Here is a 23480-nt window from a genome sequence, read left to right on the forward strand (position 1 = left end):
GGATGATGAAGCATAAGCATGGGGCCTGTTTAACACCTCTGAGCCTCAGTTCCTCATCTGTAAACCTGAAGTCATAGCTGCTTCATTGGATTATTCTGAGGATTTTATCAGGCGTGTTTAAAACCCCTTGTAGATCTTTGATTCATGCACACCTTTCTTCACTTGGTTGTCAGTAATGCCAACGGCACTGGCCCTTGAGATGGCCTCTCTCATCCTCCGGGTCAGCTGCAGCCTTCCTTACAGACAATCCATAGACTTAGATCCCCCCCCCCCAAAAGCATCTGTCCATCAAATGATGACAAAGTGTTGGAATCTCCCTTCCTTGGAGTCTAAAAGGGTATAAACAGATACATGTGTTCTTCAGATATGATCCACAGGAAGAGAGTTGACGTAATCAAACGTTTGAAGTACAGCAGTTCCCATGCAGACTCAGAAACAGATGCACACATGGACAGTGGAAGTAGACAGCCATGCATGTATATGTATTATCGATTGTACATATTATCATAGTGATCACATTAATGTGCCCATCCCCGTCTAGACTTTAGCTCAAGTGTAATAAAAATCCGCTTATACAACTTGTATCTCATTATCTACCCAACTTATAATTGAAGTTGTTAAGTCCTGAGGAATTTCATCAGATCACACAATAAGGAAGAATGGCATTCTATAAGAATTTTATCTTCAAACTTTTGAAGCTGTCAACTTTAAATCATCATTACACAGAGCACCAAGGTGTTGTTTCCCATGGAGTGGAAGAACTGGGATAGAAGCCTAGACAGTTACCCAAGCTGCTAAGAGAAGAAGACCACATTCTGCTTAAATTGGAAACCGTTAGCAGTTAAATCACAGAGGCGATTTAAAAGTTGTCAAAGTTCCCATTTACACTGAGTGGCGGGTATTTCCTGAGATAATTGAACCCCTAAGCCACTGGCACTTTCATAGGTTCCCCCCGCCCCCCGTAGAATGCATGTTGTAATTGTGTGTCTCAACAGAATAATAAATACTTCGATATACAGGCTCCTTAGAAAGTCAGATTACATTTGAGTCAATCTTGGTTTGAACCCTCATTTTCTTTCAGATTGTAAGCAATATAATCTGAATTATCAGATTTTTATTTTCCCTTTATAAAATTATTCTTCAAAGTCATCAGCTAAAAAATGGAATAAGCCAGAATTGTGTCTTTTTATTTGAGAACCAAAAGAGAATGAAAAGCTACTAGTCCATTCCCATATTTTACAGATGAGCTAACTGATGACCATAAGCTGGGCCTCACCGTTGGGTTAGCTAGATTTTTAAAGAAGTATTTAAACACTGTGTTTAAATGCTTTTCTCCTCACTGCTGATTCTGCAGTCCACCTGCTAGAAGCCATTGTTCTTGGGGCTGACTCTCCAGAAGCCTGAGGGATTTGCCTCACCTGGGGAAGTATGGGCAAGGAGACAGTGTGTCCCTTGCCTGTGCTTGTGGGCTCATTTAGCATGATTGCTGAAGGACTCTGTCAGGTAACTCATCCGGTGCAGACAGTTGAAAGCCCGAAACTGATTTCCAGGCATCCTCGGTGTGTGGCCGTATTTCTATGGGAGCACACCCTCTAAGATGGAATTTAATCTAATTTCTTCCAGGCTTTTCCTGTTATCTAGGGGACAGCTACTGGATACCCAGGCCAATTCTGAATCCTAGGCTTTCACCACTGAAATAAGAGCCCAACGCTTTGTGGTGTAAATGCACAATTATGTGGATGAGCCATAAAAAGTGATGTCTATCTAGCGGGACAAGTTAGTGAATTATAAAATCTATAAGTAAACTCATTTTTTCCTGTTGAAATACATGACAGAGTCCTTTGTGGTTGTCTTTGCTTGTAAAAAAACCATTTAAGATTTTTTTTAAAACTAAAAGTCTAATTTTCTGCACATAGTTGCTGATCAAAATTATTTTTCCCGTGAAAAGAGTATCCTCGGATTGACTTACTCCTGTGGGCTATTTGTAGGTACCTGGAATGGAAACACAAAAGTAGCCATAAAGACTCTTAAGCCGGGCACGATGTCTCCAGAATCCTTCCTGGAGGAAGCACAGATCATGAAGAAGCTGAAACACGACAAGCTGGTGCAGCTCTATGCCGTTGTGTCTGAGGAGCCCATTTACATCGTCACGGAGTACATGAATAAAGGTTGGGCAGCCCTCTCCTCCTGCCTCCTCACACCAGCTGGCAGGTTGCAGGGACTGTTCAGAGACAGAAATGGAGCTGCCCGCTTACTCAGCCCCCAGTCTCTACCTGTTCCTGGGATTCCCATCAGGAGGTGCCGGCTGTGCTCCTTCAGGATAACGCTTAGGAAAGGGGGAGCTTTGAGTCTGCCCCCAGAGTCTTGAGAAGCACAGTGCCTTTTGCCTGTTACTCATCAGGAGCGTTCTTCCTCATAAGTAAAACATCCATTTTATATCAGAGCTAATGTAACAGGGCTACAAAACCTGCTGCCATTTTGAATCAGTGGCTTCTGTTAAATTTCCCTTTTTAGGGCTAAATAATCAATAACAGATGGTTGCTGGGTTAGTTCAGGCTCCAGATCAACATCTTTCCCCCAGTTTTCTCTTTAAATGTCAGGTGAAGAAATGACATGCAGTCATTCCCCGCCTCCCGAACATTCATGCGTTGGTGCACACGTGTGCATGTGTGTGTCGTTACAATCAGACCAGCATTGTTGGGGATGAAGCCAGAGAGCACTTTGTTTTGGAAAAATAAATGAGCCAAACAAGAAACAGCCTTAAAAGGCCGTGCGTTGTACATTAGGAGACACCAGTGTAGCTTTTCTTTTCTATGTACTTTCTCTTAAAATATAATTGGATTTTTTTTTTCCTGGCAGATTGTTTGCCCTTTGGATCCAGGGTTATTTTGTAAATAGCTTTGTGATTAAAGCATTAAAAAAAAAAGAAAAGAAAAGAAAAAGAAAAAAAAAAAACCTGACGACCATCATGTGCCCCCGGCTCCTGCAAATGATTATCTCCACCCGGGTGTCGGCTCTGGGCCTCCTCAGGCAGCTCACAAGCATGGCTCTGAAGCCCTGGCTGTTTGTCTCAGATGTCTGAGGCGGAGGCTCGGCTGCCTGGGATCTAATTAGGAAGCTCTCTGCCCCACATTTCTCAGACACTACATTCTCACCTTAAAACCCGAAACGAAGTCAATGATTCTAAAACTTCCTTGAACTCTGACTCACCTTGAGGGCCTAGGGAAATGCAGGTGTCTGAGTCTGACTCCAGAGTTCCTGATGCAGATGGAGCCCGAGGATAGGCTCTTCCCGCTAACTCCCTGCAACACTGCCGCTACTGGTCCAGCAGTGCATCCTCCGTGTGCTCCCCGGGGCGGTCTGTGTCCGCATCACTCTCCTGTGCAGGGAAGACTGGGGCACGAGAGGACGGTTCAGTTCCTGACGGACTCCTCCCGTGACAGAAAAGGAGATGCTGTTCTCCTGTTACCAAACCCTGTCTTTAGAAACAAAGTAATCGCTATTTTCAGATGCTAACACTTACTACTTAAAACATAGAATTTGTTTCTTTGTTTTTATACAAGCCTTTCTTTTTCCATCAGTGGCATTGTCCCAACCCACTACCTTTTACTTACACCGAGGAAGTCAAGTACAGCCCGCAAGGAACTTTTGCCGTTCTGAGTAAACTAAAATTGCTTTATGTTTCATTCATAGGAAGTTTGCTTGATTTCTTAAAAGACGGTGAAGGGAGAGCTCTGAAGTTGCCAAATCTTGTCGACATGGCAGCACAGGTGGGTGATGGGGTGCCTTGATTCGGACTGTGGCTGTATGGGCATGGACACATGAGGGGTTGTGGTGTAATAGCTGAACCCCTTTCCCTGCGTCCCCACAGGTTGCCGCCGGAATGGCTTACATCGAGCGCATGAATTATATCCACAGAGATCTTCGATCAGCAAACATTCTGGTGGGGAATGGACTCATTTGCAAGATTGCTGACTTCGGGTTGGCTCGCCTGATTGAAGACAATGAGTACACAGCCAGACAAGGTGGGCGGGCCCATGACAAAGGCTCCTGATTGCATCTTTGCTCTGCACCGCCCTTGCTCCTTACCTTCACTTCCTCCTGCTGCCCTTTTCTTCCCCTCTGGTCCAGCAGGAGTATGGCAGTTTTCAGGTGGGGGACTGGTGGGCCATAGATAGGTGCAGCACTGGTTAGTGAGCGGGTGTCTACTCCCACGGTGCACCTGCCTTTCTAGAAGTATCCCGGTGCACTTGATCAGAGCACTCTGCTTTTGGAGAAAGTAGAGTCTTGGTGGCCAGGTTCTAGCTCAGTCCCAGTCAGTCGTGTTGCAGCAGAAAGCAGGTGTCACTCCAAGGAGAGACTTTAATTGTGCTCTTTTACTGTGGAACAGGCAGGTTTTCAGAGTCCGGGGGCACTATGATGCCTCAGCGCTAATGTCAGGGCAGCCAAGGTTTAAGGTTTGCAAGGCTGCAAGAGGAGGGAGCACCCCACTGAGGGCGCCTCCTTGTGGGAGCCTGCAGAGGCCCAGGGAGGCCAATCCTGACCTCACTCTGCAACTGCCTTCCATGGCCCCCAGCAAGCCAGCCTGAGCAGAGCAAGGCGTGAAGGGGAAAGAGATGGTCTGGAGGAACTGGAAGGTGGAGTTCCTTGAAAAGCCCTGCTTGCTTTCTTTGTCTGCCTCCACCTAACCCTACAAAAATTAATTCATGGACAGTCTTTGTGTAAAGCACACCGAACCCAAAGCCACCCCACCTGGGTGACTGTGAGTTAGTAGAGCTGCAGATACAGGGAGGGAATTCCTGAGGGTGGTTTCCGCCTTGCTGGTTGCTCGCATGTCCAGGTGTGGGACTAAGTGAGGAACCAGCAGCTGCAACGGCTTCTGTGCATTTGATGCCAGGACTCAGCAGAGGGTGATGGTCACTGGTCAGGTTCACTTGGCCACTCTGAGCAGTAACTGCAATATACTGTAGGGTGCTGCTTTCAGAACGAATCGTAGCCATTTCACTCCTTTGTAGAACATTCTCTTCCTTGTTCTCTTTCCTTTTTTTTTTTAATGCCAATTCTTCCCTTCTTTTCTTTGACTCAGAACAGAAATCCGCTGAGTGCTAAGGGAAATGTCAAACCTAGCCCCTGCTGGGTTACAGATACTGCCCAAATGCTCCACTCCACGTTGGGCAAACAGCTCAGCTATTTGAACTCCTCCAATATGTGGCATGTCTTGTCCTGGAGCCTTATATCCACACAGCAAGCCGCTCAGGATCATGTGGGGTGGGACATGTACACAGACACACACCCAGAGTCGGGGGAGGGACACAAAAGAGGACTGTGTCTCTAAGCAGAGGGGGAATGCAGGCACGAGTTTGGTGGCATGCAGACATGAGTTTGGTGACATGCAGACATGAGTTTGGTGGCATGCAGACATGAGTTTGGTGACATGCAGGCACGAGTTTGGTGACATGCAGGCATGAGTTTGGTGGCATGCAGACATGAGTTTGGTGACATGCAGGCACGAGTTTGGTGGCATGCAGGCACGAGTTTGGTGGCATGCCGACGTGAGTTTGGTGGCATGGGATGCCAAGAGGCTCTCAGTGAATGTGTGCAGAGCCCTAGAATAAGTGAAGGTTGACAACCTGAATTCTTGATTTAGAAAGGACTCCCTGAAGATTTTACTTAGGAAATGGCTCCAGTAGAAGCCAGAACGTTCTTCTGTGTGAGAGAACGTCTCAGTGGCAGGAGGAGCCCCGCAAGGCTGTTTTCTCATTCTTGACCAGACTTTGGATTCTGCAAAGTCTGTGGTTAGCACCCTTGATCCATCCCTAAATGAGAAGGTGGCCAGGCCAGGAGCCACCGATGCTAACAGAGGTGCTGTTGGAAGGGCTTGGGTGTGGAAGGCGTGCACCGTTCATTAAGGTGCCCCAAACTGCAGCCTTAGGTGACTGGCACCTCTCATGTCAGCTTCTGCTCTGGAACCCACCCAGGACTCCCTCAGGCTGGCCATGCAGCCTCCCTTCCTACACTTCCCCATCAGAGCTGCCTTTCTGCCCTGCCTCCCCCATCACATCCCAGCCACTGTCCGAACTCCTTCCCGAGGACTAGCCTTAATCCTTGATTTAGCATCTCCTTGACTCTATTTCCCAACAGATTCTATCCTTACCTCTTTGGACGTGATTTCCTCTTCCTTTCCTTTACCAAACTGAACACTGGGGAGGGATAGGTGAGGATTTGATGAGCTGGAATATGGAAGAATATATGGACAGTCTGCGCTGTCTTGAAGCAGAGAACAAGGAAGGGGCAGGGCATGTGGGGAGCTGGAACTGCCTGACTTTCAAGGAGCAGGAAATAGACTCAGAAAGTCAGCAGAGGCATTTGTACAAAGTCACAAAGCTCACAAGTGGAAGAGCAGGATTTAGAAACAGGACAAGCATGCTCTTGAACTCTGCCTACTGTCTCTCACCAAGAGCAGAGTGTAAAAATGGAGAGAATTAGTCATAAGTTCCGTTTTCCCTTTATTTTATGGAAAAAGCCCTAAGGGGCAACCTCTCAAGCTCACATGTGTCAGGGGACTCGAGAGAGTCTCATTTTCCAGCCTTGGATAGCCCAGCTGTTCCTATAACTCCTCCACTGGGTCTGCCCGGCCCTGGCCTTTCCACCGGATAGAAAGGTCCGGCATGTATTTGCCAATGTATTCTGCAGATGGCATGTGTGCCACATGCCGACGTTCCTGCCGGGGATTAATCAGCTCCTCGAGACAGCTGGTCCGTGTGCCTAATAATATTTGCAAGTTGGGTTTTATGTCACCCGCAGGCCACAGCCGTGCTGCATCTTGATTATGGGAGTGCAGGCGGTGTTCTGAGACGCGTGCCAAATGTAGCTATTTCAGGACCGTGAATGACAATTGTTTGCAAAACAGTTGTGAGCTCCCCGTCTCAGGGTGCTCTGAAGTGTCTGTCATGAGGCACCGACACACCAGGCAGCAAGGTGTGACAGCACAGGGCACGGGCACCTCTGCGGTGTGGGGCTGTGTTCCAGGTCTTGCCCGGAACGTTGCCTCCTACGAGCCCACACTCACCACCCACCTACCCTGGCTTGTGAGCAGAAGCCTGCTGTCAGAGAGGCTCGAGACCAGGCCCAGCGGCCATGACCATAATCCTCCCCTGGCAGTATTCTAGAAGCAACTAGAATCATCTGGCATTCCTCATAGTTACCTGGACATCTCACAGTTAGAGCCAGTTCCTGTTTAGTCAGAAGCTCAGCTTCATTCTGTCCATCTGGAGTCTCCAAAATAATCCACGTCAGGTATTTGAAAAGAAACTTGGCTAAAGGCCGTTTGGAAGACACCCAGGCCACAGCAAAGGCTTGTACCTGTGTAGTCTCAGCTCCTAGGGCTGAGGAGGAAAGTCTCTTCGGCCCAGGAATTTGAGACTGGCCTGGGAAGATAACAAGACTCCTAAGGAAGAAAGGGAGAATATGGTAGAGGAAGGCTAAGGGCACATAAGGGCAGGGGGCTAGCATGAGGAGAAACCCAGGAGCATCAGAGTCAGGCAGTGAAGCCCAACAATCACATCCATTGACAGGGCCTGAGGCAAGCAGTCTTATTCTCCCGTGGGCGGATTACTTATCTTTAAATGAAGATGGGTCCTACCGGCTCTGTCTTTGCGGTCTCACCCAGCTCCCGCTCGTGGGAACTATAATGTCACTATCATTACCGATCTTGTTTGCCTTACCCAGGGCAGGACTTCAGGAGAATACACAAATGGGTAGGTTTCTGCTGCCCTGGAAGGACCCAGTTACCGTTTATAGGGCAAAGGAAGAGCGATGGGTCATGGTTAGGGCAGAGCTGGCAGCAGCAGCAATGCAAGAACATCTGGGCATCTTGACTTCAGAGAGGGAGCATGAGCCTGCGTTGGGATTTACTGCGTTTGTGGTGTCCATGCTGGTGTGTCTAAACCCAGAGAGGCCCACTGAGGCTCCCTCACCTGAGCCACTGCCTCAGCTAGGTGCGCTCTCCCCCTCTGTTGTCTCTTCCACCTCCCCAAGGCTCTGCTGACAGGCACCTCCCTCTCCCTGTGCCCTGGATCCTCCCAGAAGTTACCACAGCCCCACCTGGGCCCAGGACAGGGAGACACACCTCTCTCTCCCATCACAGCCCCTGGGCCATCTGTTCCTTCTCACAGAAAATGAGAATTCTCCACAGACTTTGTCTTTTCTGAGCTCTCAAGCTGCTGAGGGCTTGCTAATGCTAACTTGAACCTAGCACACTCAGGGAGAGCTGCCTTGTGTTTAGCAATGACTCGCTCTTGTGGGCGTGATTGTTTTTTCTTTAATTTACGTTATCCAGTAAAATGAACAAATCCGGCGTGCAACGGACTATATTTTTACATGTGTATGTAGTCCTGAAACCTCCTCACAGAGGAAGATAGACCTGACCTGTGGAGCTATTTCATTCCAGCCCCCAGAGAGTGCTCTGTTTCTGTCGCTGCAGATTCATCCTGCCTGTGTGGGAATTCCTGGAGTGTGGCTCCACGGACCCGTTTCTTCGGTAACCTACCTCTTCTAGGAATAGCGTCATCTAGCCATGACATCCTGTTTGGTCTGCCCCCATCCCTTCACTGTGTTGTGATCCTGTTGTTTCCTGTGACGGTTCCCAGCTTCTCACAGCAGACTGATATTCCACTGACTGAGCACACACACCACAGCTGACCCATCGCTGTACTCAGGAACAGTGGCACTGATTGCACCTGGGACCATTACAGATGAGGCTGGTGGGTAGGGAACACACACACACCGCTGCCGCCACCTCCCAGGTAGTTGCCCTGTTGGAAAGGCTGGTCATGGCAGGCCTAGACTGGCAATGGCAGTTACTATCTCACGGAGCAGTAACACAGATTTAAAGGGCAGTGAAGTTATGTCACTTACGTGGGTTAGAAGTCAGGACCCCCAGGATTAAACCACCTCTGTCACTAAGGACCAGGGTATCCTCAAGCAAACCGGCGGCTACTGTTTGGGCCTCCTTTTCATCCTCTGTAAAATAGTAATAGTAACCATAGTAACCGCCTCGCATGAGTAGAATGAGAATGAAGTAAGCAATATATAAAAATGCTTTGAGGGTGGTAAATATGAAAAATTATTTTATAACCTTAACTTTCAGTGATTGACATGTTTTCCATAGAAAAGATTTTTATTAAACAATACTTTAAAGAGAAAAACAGTAATCAATAAAAGAAAGGAACTTGTAAGACCATACATATACACGCATAGACACACACACATGCACACACACAGACAAATGGATAATAGACCGACAGATAAATAATGGCAGTGTGAGTGTGTGTGTGTGTGTGTGTGTGTGTGTGTGTGTGTGTGTGTGCGTGTACACATAATCATTTATCACCTAAGCCAGTCTGTTTTATGTAGACAGCCAGCACTCTGGTTCTGTCCATGTGTCCCACAAGACCATCTGTCCTGAACTCAGCTGCCACTCAACTAGCCTCTGCCATTCCAGTGTCTTGTACAGACCTTCATCCTCTCCTCCTGTTAGGACCTCTCCATGGTTGGCTGTGGTGGTGCACACCTTTAATCCCAGCATCCCAGCACTAGGGAGGCAGAAGCAGGAAAAACTCTGAGTTTGAGGCCAACCTTACATACATAGTGAGTTCCAGGAGAGCCAGGGCTATGTATAAAAACTATCTCAAAAACAAAGACCAGAACTATCCATGGCCCCAAGATCCAGGCATACATGTTTTTTTATTACACACACACACGCGTGCACACACACACACAAGCTTGCTGTGTTTGAGGTCAGGTGGACATGCTGAGCAGCGTCACACGTCAGCACACCTGCACAGAGATGCTTACACTCATGGACCGTGGGCAGCACTTCTTCTGGACATCCCTAAAACAGGTCTGGCTGCTCCTCTGGGGGATGCCGGCCTCTTGAACACAGTGCACACACAAGCGTCACCGTTGGTTTGTAGCAGTGGAAATAGCTGTGGTCACTGGCCTCCTCCTCACTCTTCTCAGACATGTTTTTCTGCTCACTAAGCAGTGTACACAGGGCTTCCAGGAAATCAAGTGCTGTAATTGCTGCAAGAACCCCCAGAAAGGGTGAGCTGTTCCGTCGGCATTGGCGGCACAGTATGCGCTTGTCTTTGGGGAATTGTGGAAGCTGTTGAGCTGGGTAGGCCTGTGTTAGATGCTAACTCTACCTTCAACCGGGTCTTAGGTTTCTCTGAGCCCTTGTGTCCTCACCCCTGAGCCACCTGTCAGGTAGCTGTTGGGGTAGAAAGGACAGAAGCTATCTGGTCTCGTTACCTCTCATCCTTCCCCCACAGCACTTCCCTTTTATTAGTTCTATTTCCTTCTTTCTCTGTGCTCCCAGCTTCACTCCCAAAAGCTGGGGCCTGAGCCGGCTAGGAACACGCCCTATGAAGTCCATATCATAGTATGGATCCTGGTGTCATTGCTGATCTGCTCTGGAACCTTGGATAAGTTACCCTGAGCCCATCTTCTTTTGAAAACAGGTAGAATTGTCAGCCCAGTCTGGGCATAGACAGGAAGCACCTACCATGAAGGACTTGGTGCAGTTGGAAATAGCATTGACAGCAGTAGTTATACAGTTGACCCTGCAAATGCAAACAGCCATGCTCAGCATGCCCACACACAGGCAGTGCATTCAACCCATGCTGCACTGGGCCTGCCTCCTGCCAAGGCTCCTCCCACATTTGATCCACATGAAGAGCATCAGCAGGGGTTTCTCTGTGACATTGGTTAGCCGGTCGGTTTGTTCTAGAACAGTAACCAGATGATCACCTAGGAAGCAGATGTCAAGACAGTGTCATCTTTGAGTCTGTGGACTATATGAACAAAACAGGGGCATTTAGAACTTTGGACAAGACCATTGGTTTGTGTATTAAGTAGGAGAAGAAAAATGTGTCTGTTCAAATACTCCCAGTATTGAGAATTTAAATTGAATAGATTATTGTCTGGAGTAAAATTCACATATAAATTAGACTACAAAGAATTCATAATTGTTACAGTTTTCATGTTCATTATTTCATGGTAAGAATTGTTACTGCATAAATTAACACATTCTTTCTTGGAGAACATATTTTAGAAAGATTTGTTACTTTAATAACTCTCTGTGTATTAGAAATCCCAGATGCCCGTGCTAATTAAATATAATCAGATTTTTGGATTCAAAAAGCACAGTAGCCATTTAGCACAAACAAGCAGGCAACTAGGTTGACAAACAGAGCCAGGAATGACTGGGTCCCTGTTTCTTTTCTGTTTCCAGTTTCACAACGCAGAACTGTGATTTCAATTCCTGTCCTTCCTTTGTTACAATGACTGGGGATTATTAGACTCGGGGCTCCCGCGTTCCAGCTCAAGGGCTCCTGCAGAATTATTAATCAGCTGCTTGATAGGCTCCTGTAATCCAGTGGCAGATCAAGGCTGATCCCACCATGAGATGCCCTCCCTCTGCTCCCTTCAGCCTATGAATTCCTTGTTCTCTGTCAACAGCAGCATCACCATCCCCACACTGTGTGCTGTGACCTGAACAGCAAATGTCAGCAGAGAGAGGCGGTGGGGAGGGCTCGGAGCCCCGTTAATTGTTGAGTTTAATCTAATTCTTTCCTTGCTGGAAAAGTGGCTCATCTCGTAACAAAAAGCAAACCTCTTCCTGATGCAAGCCATTGTTTTTGAACACTAGGCAGAAAACTCACTTGTCCTCCAGCAGAGCCACTAAAAGCCACAGTGAAATGACCAGGCCACAGCACCCCCAAGCCCACGTGGGCAGTTTATCATCCCCAGAACTGCCAGCGGCCATGTGCTGATCCTGGTGAGCCCTGGAGTTTGGCACACCTCTGTCAGCAGGCAGGAGTCGCCTTCATTTGTATTCTGCCTCCTCAGTCTCCAGGCTTCTTACACCAGCCTTCCTGGGAGGGTCTGCTTTGTTTATCTGCTGAAGCTCCAACCCAGATTAGTAGTCAGGGGAGCAGGTCGGATGCTGAGACAGAGAACTGTTGGGAGCCTCATTCCCTCCTAGCAAAAATGTCTTGAAAGCCGGAGGAAATGAAAGAAAGGGGACTTTAAATCATCCTTTTCTCCCCAGTTCCTTTTAAGATTAAAAATGCTTGCGGAGTGGGGGAGAACTGATTTCTGCCAATCACATCCTTAGACAGCTCTCTGAGTTGGCCCAGAGAATGCAGATGGGCCTGATGCCAGCACAGGTCACCAGAGCCGGCTCTCTGAGCACCTCCCTCTATCTGCCCAGCCCAGGGTAGCCCCGCCTCCTTCTGACAAGGGCATCTCCCTTCCCTTTGTGCTATTCTGGGCAGGGCTGCCCGGCAGTTGTTTATGAATGGTCAGGAGCAAGTCCTCGGTCTGTGCAGCCCACGTTCCTGGGTGATCATCAGTAAGGGACCAGATGGCCACCCTCTGTGATTTTAAAGTGTGTAAATAGGAACCGCAGGCTGCCATCAAACATCAGAAATGTCTTTTGGCTTCCTTATTGTGCTCCGCTGGCAGAAGGGACCTTGTTTGCATCATCTGGATAACCGGGGACAGTTGGAGCACGTGCAGACTGCCTGCAGCCTCAAGCCTTTTTCTCCGTACTGAAGGAGGGTGCTGGGCCCAGCACGCTGGTCTCCCTTGGGTCCCAAAGGCATAGACTCTGCCAGATGGAAAGCAGGGGACAGTTTTAAAAGCAACCCAAAGTTGTGCTTTTCTCCCATGCGTCCCCTCTTCCTGGGCTTCTTCCTAGACTCACAACCAAGCCAGCATGATGATCCTGTCCCCAAACCAGTGCTGTTCACACTACCTAGCTTGGTGTGGCCTGGCGTGGCCTGGTATGACCTGGGCCCCACTGAGGGTGACTAAATCTGTGCTCCACCACATTCTTAACCTACTGCTGGGCCCACCAAGATTCCTCTCTGCCTCTGCTCACGGTTCAGCTTTCCTGGGAGCTTGCTCACTGTTTCAGCCTAAGCGTTTCTTCCATGGGTTTATCCCAACCAGAGCTCGGATCTGTGCCTAGTTAATCAGCCCGTTGCTTAGCGTCATGTTCAGGCTCAGCTTCTGGCCCCTGGCTCTCTTGGTTTTACTTCTCCCTCCTCTCCCAAGGTCCCTGGTGAGATAGGACTCCTCCTTAATCCTCCTCACCTTGTCAGACTCCCTACCCACTGGCATGATGAAATTTCGAAGGGAATAATAATAATAATATAATAATATACCAATCCATTGTGCCCCTAGGTTTTCATTTATACTTATTCTAAAAACATGATGTTAAGCTCTTACAAGCTTAAAGTGGACATTTTAGCAGATATGTTACCGGGGTAACTGGAAACACGCCGTTTATTACTGCAGAGGCATTTGAGCAATTTGCACGTCACCCCTTGGCCTGGTGTGAGAATTGCGAGTTTTCCTCTGCCAAGTTTCCCCAGGTTTGACATTATTACTGTATTTGAATTAGTGCAGAATTCCAGGCTGGGTCCTAACATGGGATGTCCTGGCTCACTCTCCTTGCCTTCTCCAGCGTGGAGTCAGCTTCCTGTTACTGGCAGGGTGACTTTACAGCCAGAGGCCTACGCATTACTTACTATTGTATGTATTGATTTGCGAAGTTTGTGGCTTCATCATTGAACAGGCTTCGGATGGTTTTTTGGTTTAGAAAAGCAGGATGTGTTGTTGAAGCTGATGCTCCTCCTTCTAGGAAATGACGTTGGGCGCAGACCATGTTGTGTGGGGTCGATCTGGCATCCTCTGCCCTGCACTGGCTGCACTTCCTCCACTGGCCCCGTTCTTTAGCTGGAGGAGATCCTCTCCCTGAGACTGCACAGTGGAACTGGCACCAGAAACAGCCAGTGCTAGTGACATGCGGTGGCGCCTCAGGCTTGCCCTGGGAAAGCCATGGTCACACTGCATCCCTTCTCTGTTGCCACCTCTCCGCCATCCTCATCCTCAGTTCACTTCTTTATCTCCTGAGCCATCTTCTTCAAGGCAGTGCCACATTTTAGCTCTCTGTGGGTTCAGACTAGAGCTGTGTTCTTTCAGCTGTCTAGAAAACTCCTACAGGCAGTACCCTACTCCTGATGACCTCAGAGTACCTCCCACTGTGCTTGGGGACCTAGTGGACACTCGGGAAATTCGCAGTGGTTGATGGATGAATGTGGGGGGGTGTTCTTCATCTTCTTCCTCTCGTGGAGTTTCAGGGGTCGCCGATGCTGAGGGCCTTTGTCTGTGCAGCTGAGTGCCCTGCTCATCCATCCAAACACAGGGGTAGCTGCACTCTCTTAGCTGTCCCCAGGCTCCAGACACTGCCGAGTCTTTTATACCTACTCCATCCCATGCTACAGACCAAAAACTGACTTGAGCTGTAAGCCTGAGAGCCCAGATCTGCCTGACTCTGAAGATTCCTTTTTTTTTCCTTTCATTAAATTGACTCCATAACAATTTCATTAATATCTATTGAAGCTTCTTTCTGAGTGGCCTTTTTTGCCCTTCTAAATAGACGGCTCGCTCAGTCCCGGCTCAGCCCATCATTGAGTTTGTTGCCACTATCACTCCAGAGCATTCTCTCTGTTTCCTGGCTCTTCCTTTCACTTCCTACAGAAGGGTGACTCAGGCCAAAAGATATCTGCCGTGTTGTGTGAGCCTTAAAACACCACTGTCATTCATCATCTGGAAGCAGCCATGTCAAGACCCTTCTCTGTCTGAGACAGAAGTGGAAGGCAGGCTTCCTGACTGGCCCAGCCTGTGACCTGGAGTTGGCATGGGCCGTCCTGTTGTCAGTCCGGCCAGTCGCCCAGTTTTCTCTTAGAACTAAGAACACTGAGTCAGGTAGGCTGAGAGTACTGTGCAAACGAGTTCATTCCCAGCAGTAACCAGCAGTGGAAAACTGTAGCTGGAATGTCAGTACTTTCTCCGTGGTCTTTAAAAGTCTCTGGCTAAGAAGATAGCGTCTTTGGCCATTGGGTGTTGGATGAATCACTGCTCACATGGGCCTTTTTTTTTTTTCTGTTAGCACATCTGTTCAGCAGCTGTGGTCTAACAGGGTTAGTGAAAGTACTGTAGAACAGTGTAAGTGCAGACTAGGCCAACCTTAGAAGATCTGCATTGTGCTAAGACACCAGACAGAGCACCACACAGTGTCAGAGTGCTCTGATTCTGGAGCCAGGCTCCTTCCGTCCAGATCCCATTTCCATCCTTTACACTTGTTCCTCAATGCGTGTTCTCTCAGCTGAAGAACGGACATGTTGTTTACACATGTAATTCCTGTGTCAGACACGTGGCACCCTTAGCAAGTACCCATTGTCTGTTGAGTAATGCTAGGAGCTCGTGTTTCCCAGCCTTACATTGTTGCTTCTGATCTCATCCCAGAAGATTCAGGAAGGGTGGAGAGAGAATGTTGTCACTAGGCAAGTGGAAGGAAAGATGGCATTTCAAGCCAGCTAGTACAGCAGAAGGAAGTGTAACAGGTGTGGGGTACCTGTTACAGGAAGGCAAAGCAAACTGAGCCGGATTAACTGTATGCTTGCAATGGGGAGAACCAGAGTTGAATAGATGTGTGGGTCCCTGGGAACCAGATGGTGGATTTTGATTCAACTCAGCAGGGACCTCCTGTGTGGTGGAAGAAGTTGGGACAGGAAGCTGCAGTTTAAAAGGATTTAACTGGAAGGGCACTCAGCTGAGGCTCGGTACCAGGGCAAGAGGACTTAGCAGACGTGATGGCTGGAGTCTGGCTTTGGCAATGAGCTTAAGCAGGAGAGAGCAATTTTGAGAAAGATGTCAAAGAACTAAGCAAGAGGCTGACATCAACAGCAAGATGATGGATTAGATGGAGAAACAGCAAGAAGGGAAAAAGGAAAAAACAAGCTACCCTTGTTTTTTTGTCCCAAAGCCTGGCAACATAGTGATCGACCCCCAGAAGGTGGAGGGTAAAAAACAAAACCAAACGGAGGGAGATTCTGTTTGTATTGTAGATTTGCAAAGTAAGAATTAAGAGTTAACTTATAACTCAGTCATTTGGTGAAATTTCCTGCCTACTTCAGGAATCTCCTGCAATCTCACATGTACTGAGGTGTAAGACAGTACCGTGAACAGCGAACTCAGCCTACAGTTACTGTATTTCCTGTAAATCCAGTTCCACCTAGAAACCTTGTCCCGTAGATATTTGGAAGTAAAGAACCAAGAATCCAAATAAGAAACATCTGAACGCGCCCACCCACTCCCACAGACAGCAGGCTATGTTGGTAACGAGAGAGGGAGATTTCCAAAGGAATAACGGAGTGGAGAGTGTGGGTCTCAGGGCCCTGCGACACTGTGGATAGACCGTGAGCGAGGAACAGGGGACACTGGGGACCAAAGAAAGACAGAGGCAGGAAGGAGGCTGCATTTGCTGCCCTGAGGAGAATGGGGTGCTCTCTGTGGGGAAACTCTAGACCTGCTTATGGCAGGAAGGAGAGGTGGTGAGGTGGGGATGGGGGTGGTTGTTCGTACAGACAAACTTGGATAATTGAATAGAACCCACACTTTCCTGTCTCTGACTTAAAGCGTAGGTGATTATCAACCCTGGTTCAGATGAAAAGGGCAAACAACCCCTGAAACCGGAAATGACTGCTGCCCACTTTGCCTTGCTGGACCACTCCGAGGCTCTTGTTCCCTGTCTAATAAAACCGCTGCCCGTTGCAGCAGCATCTGGTGCACTGGCCCCACGTCCTTATCAAAGCAGAGCTGGGGCTCCCTCTACGTCCCAGATTCACTCCGAGTACCCTGTCTTTAAGGGTTTTTAACTTTCACTGGTGTGTGGCAGGTGCTTTTCTGTTGTAGTTAGCAGTTGTCAGGCCTTAAACAGCTGTCCAGATGCTGACACCAGGAACAAGGGGAAGATGCCCCAGAGGTAGGAGACCCAATCAGTCGCCTGTAAGAAACCGTGGCCAGTCAGCGTGAAGTGGGGGAGGAGCGCTGGAAGCCTAGTCCACTGCCCAGCTTCTCTGTCATCCGGTTGGTTCTCCCAGGAGTCTCCTGTTCACCAACATCCCAGGCTCTGAGCTGGAGACAGTCTTCTAGACAACATACCCAGCCCTCAGGGCAGCCCCTCTGTCAAGAGGTGACACTTCTGACAGCCCATGCATTCATCAGACTTTAAGCCATGACAGCTCCAAACCCAGGTTGCTGTAGCAGCCTGGAGCTGGGGACCTGTCCAAGTGTTCCTGGTGAGGTGGAGGTTCCTTGGGCAAGTAGCCAAGGGAAGAGAAGCAGGGGTTAGCCACAGGGTGGCAGTGGATGCGACTTCTTCTGTCTTGCCTCCTTCCAAGTCTCTTTAGTTCTCTAATTTGACCCAAGTTAAACACTTTTTGTTCCCCGAGCCTTTGGGACTGTGTGGGTGACATTAGCGGATGGCCTTGGACAGACCCTTCTCAGACATGGGATTCGCACTGTGCATCCTGCACAGCCATCTGCAGAGACACCAGGCATTAGCAACTGCCTGACACCCCCTTCTCAGAGCCACACTCTTTGTACCCTCTGGAGGCAGGAAGCCAACCAGAAGGAAGCGGAAGTAATGAGATGGGCAGGAAGTGAGCATGGGTTAGTTCTTTTCGTTGTAGCTTGTCATTGCTGGAATGGAACCTTTTGTCTTCCTTGGAAAAGAAAACGTTGTCTTTAAAGAAATTTCTGGGGAAAACAGAAGCAAAACAGAAGGTGGTCGTGCACACCTTTAATCCCACCACATGGAAGCAGAGGCAGGCAAGTCTGTGAGTTCAAGACCAGTCTGGGCTACATTGTGATTTCCAGGATAGCCAGAGATAGACAGAGAAGCCCTGTCTCAGAAAACAGCCAAACAAAAAATCTGTTGGGGCTGGAGAGATGGTTCAACATTTAAGTTAACTGAAAACCTGAGTTCGGTTTCCAGCCTCCATGTCAAGTGGTTTTACAACTTGCTGTGTCTCAAACTCCAAGTGATTCCACACCCTCCTCTGGCTTCAGAGGGCACCAGCACATAAGTGGTACAGACACACAAAAATAGAGTAAGTCTTCTTACGTTTCTGTTGAAGGTAGCTGCCAAGAATTTGGAAAAAGACAGTTTTTCCCCCTCCCCATCTAACTACCTGTTGGTTGGTGTGAAAAGTATTGTGTGGCCTACAGAGAAAGAATGCATAAATGTATGTAAGTCCCTGTGATCCTTCAGAGTTCATACCTACAGATCCATGGTGTCCTGTCAAAAATCCATTATATAATATAGACTTGGTTCTTCTATGCAAACGTTTGCTTATTGTTATCGTTACTGTTCCTATAAAATGAGAAAATAATCAAGCAGACTAGTGTAGCTGGGTGATATATTTACTTTTTAAAACCGGAAATCATAAACATCCTCCTCCAGAAAATCCAGATGGAAGCCTGATGTGGTGGCCCGTATCTCTAAGCCCAGCACTTGGGCAGTAGCAGCAAGGAAGACCAGGAGCTGAAGTCTCTCTCAAGGAAGGGAGACCAAAAGAACTCCACCCAAATTGTGGAGTTTGCTTACAGTGTCTGCACTCAGCCAGTATCACATGAGTCCAAGGAACACAGAGGGCTTTTTCCTGCTGATAGGGGACAGGAGTTTACCGCACACCAGAGTAAAATGGTTCTGTCGTACTTCAGACATGGTCAGACTTCAAAGCCATTTGGCTTTGGAGATGGTCTAAGTTAGGCTGACTTTAATGTAGCTTCATTTGTTGTAAATAAGAGAATTTGAACTGGTATTTGGTCCAGGGCAGTCTGCTCTTGACACTGAAGAAGACTGTCACCCTAGCTCCAGTGGCTTAGAGTCCACGCTGTGTGGACAGAGTGCCCAAGGACAGAAAGCCATATGAAGGATGCTTTGAAAGAAATTTTAAAAACAAAATGACTGCCCAGAGAACCCCAAATTGTGCGGGCAATTGCCAGCACTTAGGAGAAGACGGAAGCAAACAGACTTTAAACATAATGTTCAGGAGCAGAACTGCTTGCCTGCCCCAGCGCTAACGTGAGGTACCACAGAGGGAATCGCAGGATTCTTTTCAATTTTGATATCACACTAGCGTAAAAGAGATGGAGAAGAAAACTGCAGTGCTGGAAAATGCCAGGGTGTATTTGCTGAAGTTGTTACCATGTACTGTATTTAAAACAAAAATGTAATTGCTATAATTTATCACGTCTGGCTATGAAAACCTCCATAACTTGAAGATTTTAATCATTTGCCATTTTTGCACAGTGACTTTCCATAGATGATGCTGTGAAAATTCTGATTTTTATCAGCCTTTGTGTGCTTTCTAGGGGCTCCTGAGCGTAATTAGTATGCCGTAAGCATATCACTGTTTGCATAACTAATGCACAATCCTTATGTTCTTCCTGTGGTCTGTTCAAGAAATGTCCAGAGCTGCTTTACAGTTACTGGTCCTACCATAAAAACACAGGCTGCTGGGTCCATCTTCCCTGTCCACACATTTTAGCAACATGATGAGCAGGGCAGGCCCCCACCTTTCTTTTAGATATGGAGAAAAGAGGATTCTCCACAGTTCAGAGAGACATTTTAAAGATACAGTCTAGCCGGGTGGTGGTGGTGCCCACCTTTAATCCCAGCACTCGGGAGGCAGAGGCAGGCGGATCTCTGTGAGTCTGAGGCCAGCCTGGTCTACAAGAGCTAGTTCCAGGACAGGCTCCAAAAACTACAGAGAAACCCTGTCTCGAAAATCCAAAAAGAAAGAAAGAAAGAAAGAAAGAAAGAGATGCAATCTACTGCCTTTGGCCTGTTTGCCACTTGACCCTATAAAGTCAGATCCATAGGATCGTCATCATGGTGAGCCCTATCTTACAAGTCCGTCGGTTGAACCGGCTCTGACTGGCAGGAGGAAGGTGATATGCAGTGCAGCATAAAACACTGCTCAGAGCTGAAGATGGCTGCTATGGAGAGAGAGGAGAGAGAAATCAGCCACAGACAGGATCGCTGCTCTTTGATCATTGCTCTGGGGGAGGGGGCGTAGAGGAAACTGAGGAAATACAGCCCATTTTAGTGTAATATGCGTGCTACCTCCATTCACCTCTGCCCTGGGAGAAGCTGGAACTTTTGTAGCTTTGTGACACCTCCTAAGGGCAGTCTATAGTTTAGATACCAGAGGACACAGGAGAACAGCAGGATCTAATCCTGTATGTTTTATTAAAACATAGCATTATTTTGAATACATACGGTTTTAGTGTTCTATTGCTGTGCGAGACACCATGACTATGACAACTATAAAGAAAATATTTAATCGGGGCTTGCTTATGGTTTCAGAGGTTTAGTCCATTGTCATGGGGAGGAACATGGTGGCTAGAGAAGTAGCTGAGAGTTCTATATTCAGACCTCAGGCAGCAGGAATAGAGAGGGCCACTGGGCTGGGCTTGGGCTTCTAAAACCCCAAAGCCCCCATTGACACAATAATAATTAATTAATAATAATAATTAATAATAATAATAATTAATCCCCATCAATAAGGCCACACCCCCAATCCTTCTTAGTAGCGCCGCTCCCTGATGAGTAAGCATTCAAATATATGAGCCTATGGGGACCTTTCTTATTCTCTCTCTCTCTCTCTCTCTCTCTCTCTCTCTCTCTCACACTCACACACACACACACACACACACACACACACACACACACGTCAAGAACCACACTCCAGACCAAGCCCATGGCATTCAGTGTGATTGTGAATTCATGTTCAAGAAGCCAGCTCCCCTTTTTGCTGAGATATTGAGGGTTTTGAAGCCCAGTCCTTTGAAGGGAGAATTAAGGTGATTTGGTTGAAGTCACAGAGGCCAGGCCTGGGCCATACATCTCTCAGCCCCCGTGTATTCCTTTTCCACTGCCTTCCTATTCTCCTCCTTCAACCTGTCCCCTGAAGATAACTTCCCTCATCCCTCCTCACCTGGCACAGGCTCTCCACCTCAGAAATAACCAGGTCTTTGTTCTGCAGGTGCCAAGTTTCCCATTAAGTGGACAGCCCCTGAAGCAGCCCTGTATGGAAGGTTCACAATCAAGTCTGACGTGTGGTCTTTCGGAATCTTACTCACAGAGCTGGTCACCAAAGGAAGAGTGCCCTACCCAGGTAAGAGCCCCAACCTGAGAAGTGGGCTCCCCCTTGACTGAGTTTTATAAAAATCTTGTCCAGTTACCTGTCCAAGCCCTGGGCTCAGCCTTCTGGTTTAGCCAGGGGAATGCAGAACTATGACCTGCACACCAAGCTCAGTGTGCCAAGCAGAGGTATAAATGCTCCGGTTCCCACAGGTCATGGAATTTGTCCTGTCTCAGTAGGTGTGTGTGTCATGCCTCCCAGAGCAGAAATGTCACTAGCTGAGTCTATGCCCAAATGGAGTTTGTAGACATGTCTGGAGAGAGAAAGATTCCTGGTGCTTTTGATCACACTGTAGAGCAGGAAGGTGCCAGAACCTGTTCTCTTCTGAGGCTCCAACTCCAGATGGCCCCAGGGTAGAGGCGCACACAAGGCATTTAGAGTGTTCGCCGCCTGTTGCTGAATCCACTGCACTTACAAAGGGCCTGGAGCCTCTTGGAGCCTGCAGTTGTTCCGGAGCATCATATGCTTCCTCTCTGGAGAAGCTATGGGTTAAGGTTATTCGTGCTCAAATTCATTAACTTAGCCCGACAGAGACATAAAGGACACTGGTGCCATTTCACCTCCACGCTTTACTGGTTACGGTACAGGGACGATCTGCTGTTTGAAATGTTAAGGACATATTTTTTAGTTACTGATGAGCAAAAAAAGAACGTAGCTGGCTCACTCTCTTCATTCCCTGCCTTTAAAAGAAAAAAAAAAGAAGCTTTAAAAAAAAAAAAAAAGCCCGCAGTGATGGAAACGATAGTAGAGATTAATGAGGAATGGAGGTCTCTTGCAAATCCCGGGCTTGTAATCATATCTCTGCAGAGGAGCCAGCGAGAGCCGATTAATTTGTAATCCCTTTGTTCATTTTGTCTGATTGTTTCTGGTCATCGTCAGAGAGCAGAGCAGTGTTCATCAAGAGCCTCTCTTGTCTCGGCTAGTACAGCCTCCATACCTCTGAGAGAGCAGGGTTGGCACTGAGGCAAAATTAACAGAGTGCTGGCCTCTGAAGCCCCAGCGCCAGCGTTTGGAGGTGCGGGTGGAAGTCTGTGTTAGCCACGCCGCTGCAGCCGCCGCCACCAGCATGCACAAGTGGGCAGAGTCCATAGGGCTAGTCAACCAGCAGAGAAGAAAGGGCTGCCCAGGAAGGGGCGGGGCACAGCATGGGTGCTTTTGAATTGCTTCTCGAGGAGGAAGAAGATATGCCATCTCCAGATTTTAAAGATGAGAAGGCACTTTTATTTTTAAAAATGTATTATTGTCTACATTTTGAGCTAATTTCTTCCTGATTTCCCCAGGTTGGTAGACACCGGTGTGTTAAAAGCAATCACGGGAAAAAGTTAATGTTCTGCATTTCTGTGCGTCCTTTCCTCCCGTAATTCTAAGCTGCTTTTTGTTTCCTGGGTCACACGCTGAAGCCAAGACAAAGAGGTGAAGGTGGGGGCCTCAAAAGAGAAGGCAGGTGTCTTCGGAGACAAGTTTTTGTCAGGCTGGGTTTTAGCCCAAAGAAAATACAAGTTAGATTGGATTCATTCACTCGTCATCAATCAGTGTGACCTGCGCTAGTGTTTGGTCCCTTGGGAATGGTACAGAATAAGGCATTCGGCTCTCGGGTGGCACAGAGCAGTGCCTGTCCCGAAGCAGTGCATGCAGGGAGAATGGTGAGCCAGGAATAAATGGAGACCTGCGTGCATGGATCTTATTGTCAGGTAGAGTAAGCATCAGATCCAGGACCCAGTCGGCCTTATTCATGCCATCTTTATGGAGGGTAGATTCCTAAGTGAACCAGCTCTGTGTGTGTCCCCAACCTTCGCTCTCATTGTATGGCTGAAGCAGGCTCAGAAGGAGGCCCGTCACTGAGAGTACCATGAAAAGAGCAAAGGCGTCTGAAGTGAGAACTGAGTCCAGCATAGTGTGTGGATTTCTGCTGGTCAGCAAATGCTGGTCTGCCGTAGGCTTATGTAACTGCACCTGTCTGCAGGGGCCACGGGGGAGGCAGAAGGCAAGTACACCAGACCACAGAGGGCAGGAGGGTTTGCTCACAGTGAAGAAGCCAAGGCCCTCCATACCCCCAGAAAGGCAGCAAAAATTACTCCAAGTTTCAGAAGCTGTAGGGAGGGTCCGAGAAGAGGGTACCCCATGTGATGATGCTCCTGGAAAGGGGCGGAGCCAGCTGGGTGGGGGGGCCTCTGTGCTGCCCTGGAGAGACACTGCTTCCTGGCAGGTTGACTTGAGAGCCCAGGGAGCTGTGTCAGGGAGCCTGTGACGGGAGCTGCCTACACCACAGAGAGCCGGTCCCAGACCTGCTCTGATAGCCACAGACACTGCTTCATCTTATTTTTTTTTTAACTCAGCTATAATCACATTTAA

General features: G+C 48.1%; 1 protein-coding gene across 4 annotated transcripts in view; it reads left to right on the forward strand.

Annotated features, from left to right (window-relative positions):
• The window catches only part of Fyn (FYN proto-oncogene, Src family tyrosine kinase), a 202164-nt gene that overhangs the window by 168413 nt on the left and 10271 nt on the right, over window positions 1–23480 (forward strand). For all 4 annotated transcript variants that reach the window (XM_041653604.1, XM_041653607.1, XM_041653606.1 and 1 more), the window contains 4 exons: window positions 1989–2168; window positions 3694–3770; window positions 3872–4025; window positions 20970–21101. In XM_041653604.1, the coding sequence (XP_041509538.1) occupies window positions 1989–2168; window positions 3694–3770; window positions 3872–4025; window positions 20970–21101 (543 nt within the window). The remainder of the gene's footprint in view (window positions 1–1988; window positions 2169–3693; window positions 3771–3871; window positions 4026–20969; window positions 21102–23480) is intronic.

The sequence above is a fragment of the Microtus oregoni genome, unplaced genomic scaffold, assembly GCF_018167655.1.
Source record: "Microtus oregoni isolate MIOR12 unplaced genomic scaffold, Mior012 000006F_ref0000085, whole genome shotgun sequence".
Taxonomy (NCBI): Eukaryota; Metazoa; Chordata; class Mammalia; order Rodentia; family Cricetidae; genus Microtus; species Microtus oregoni.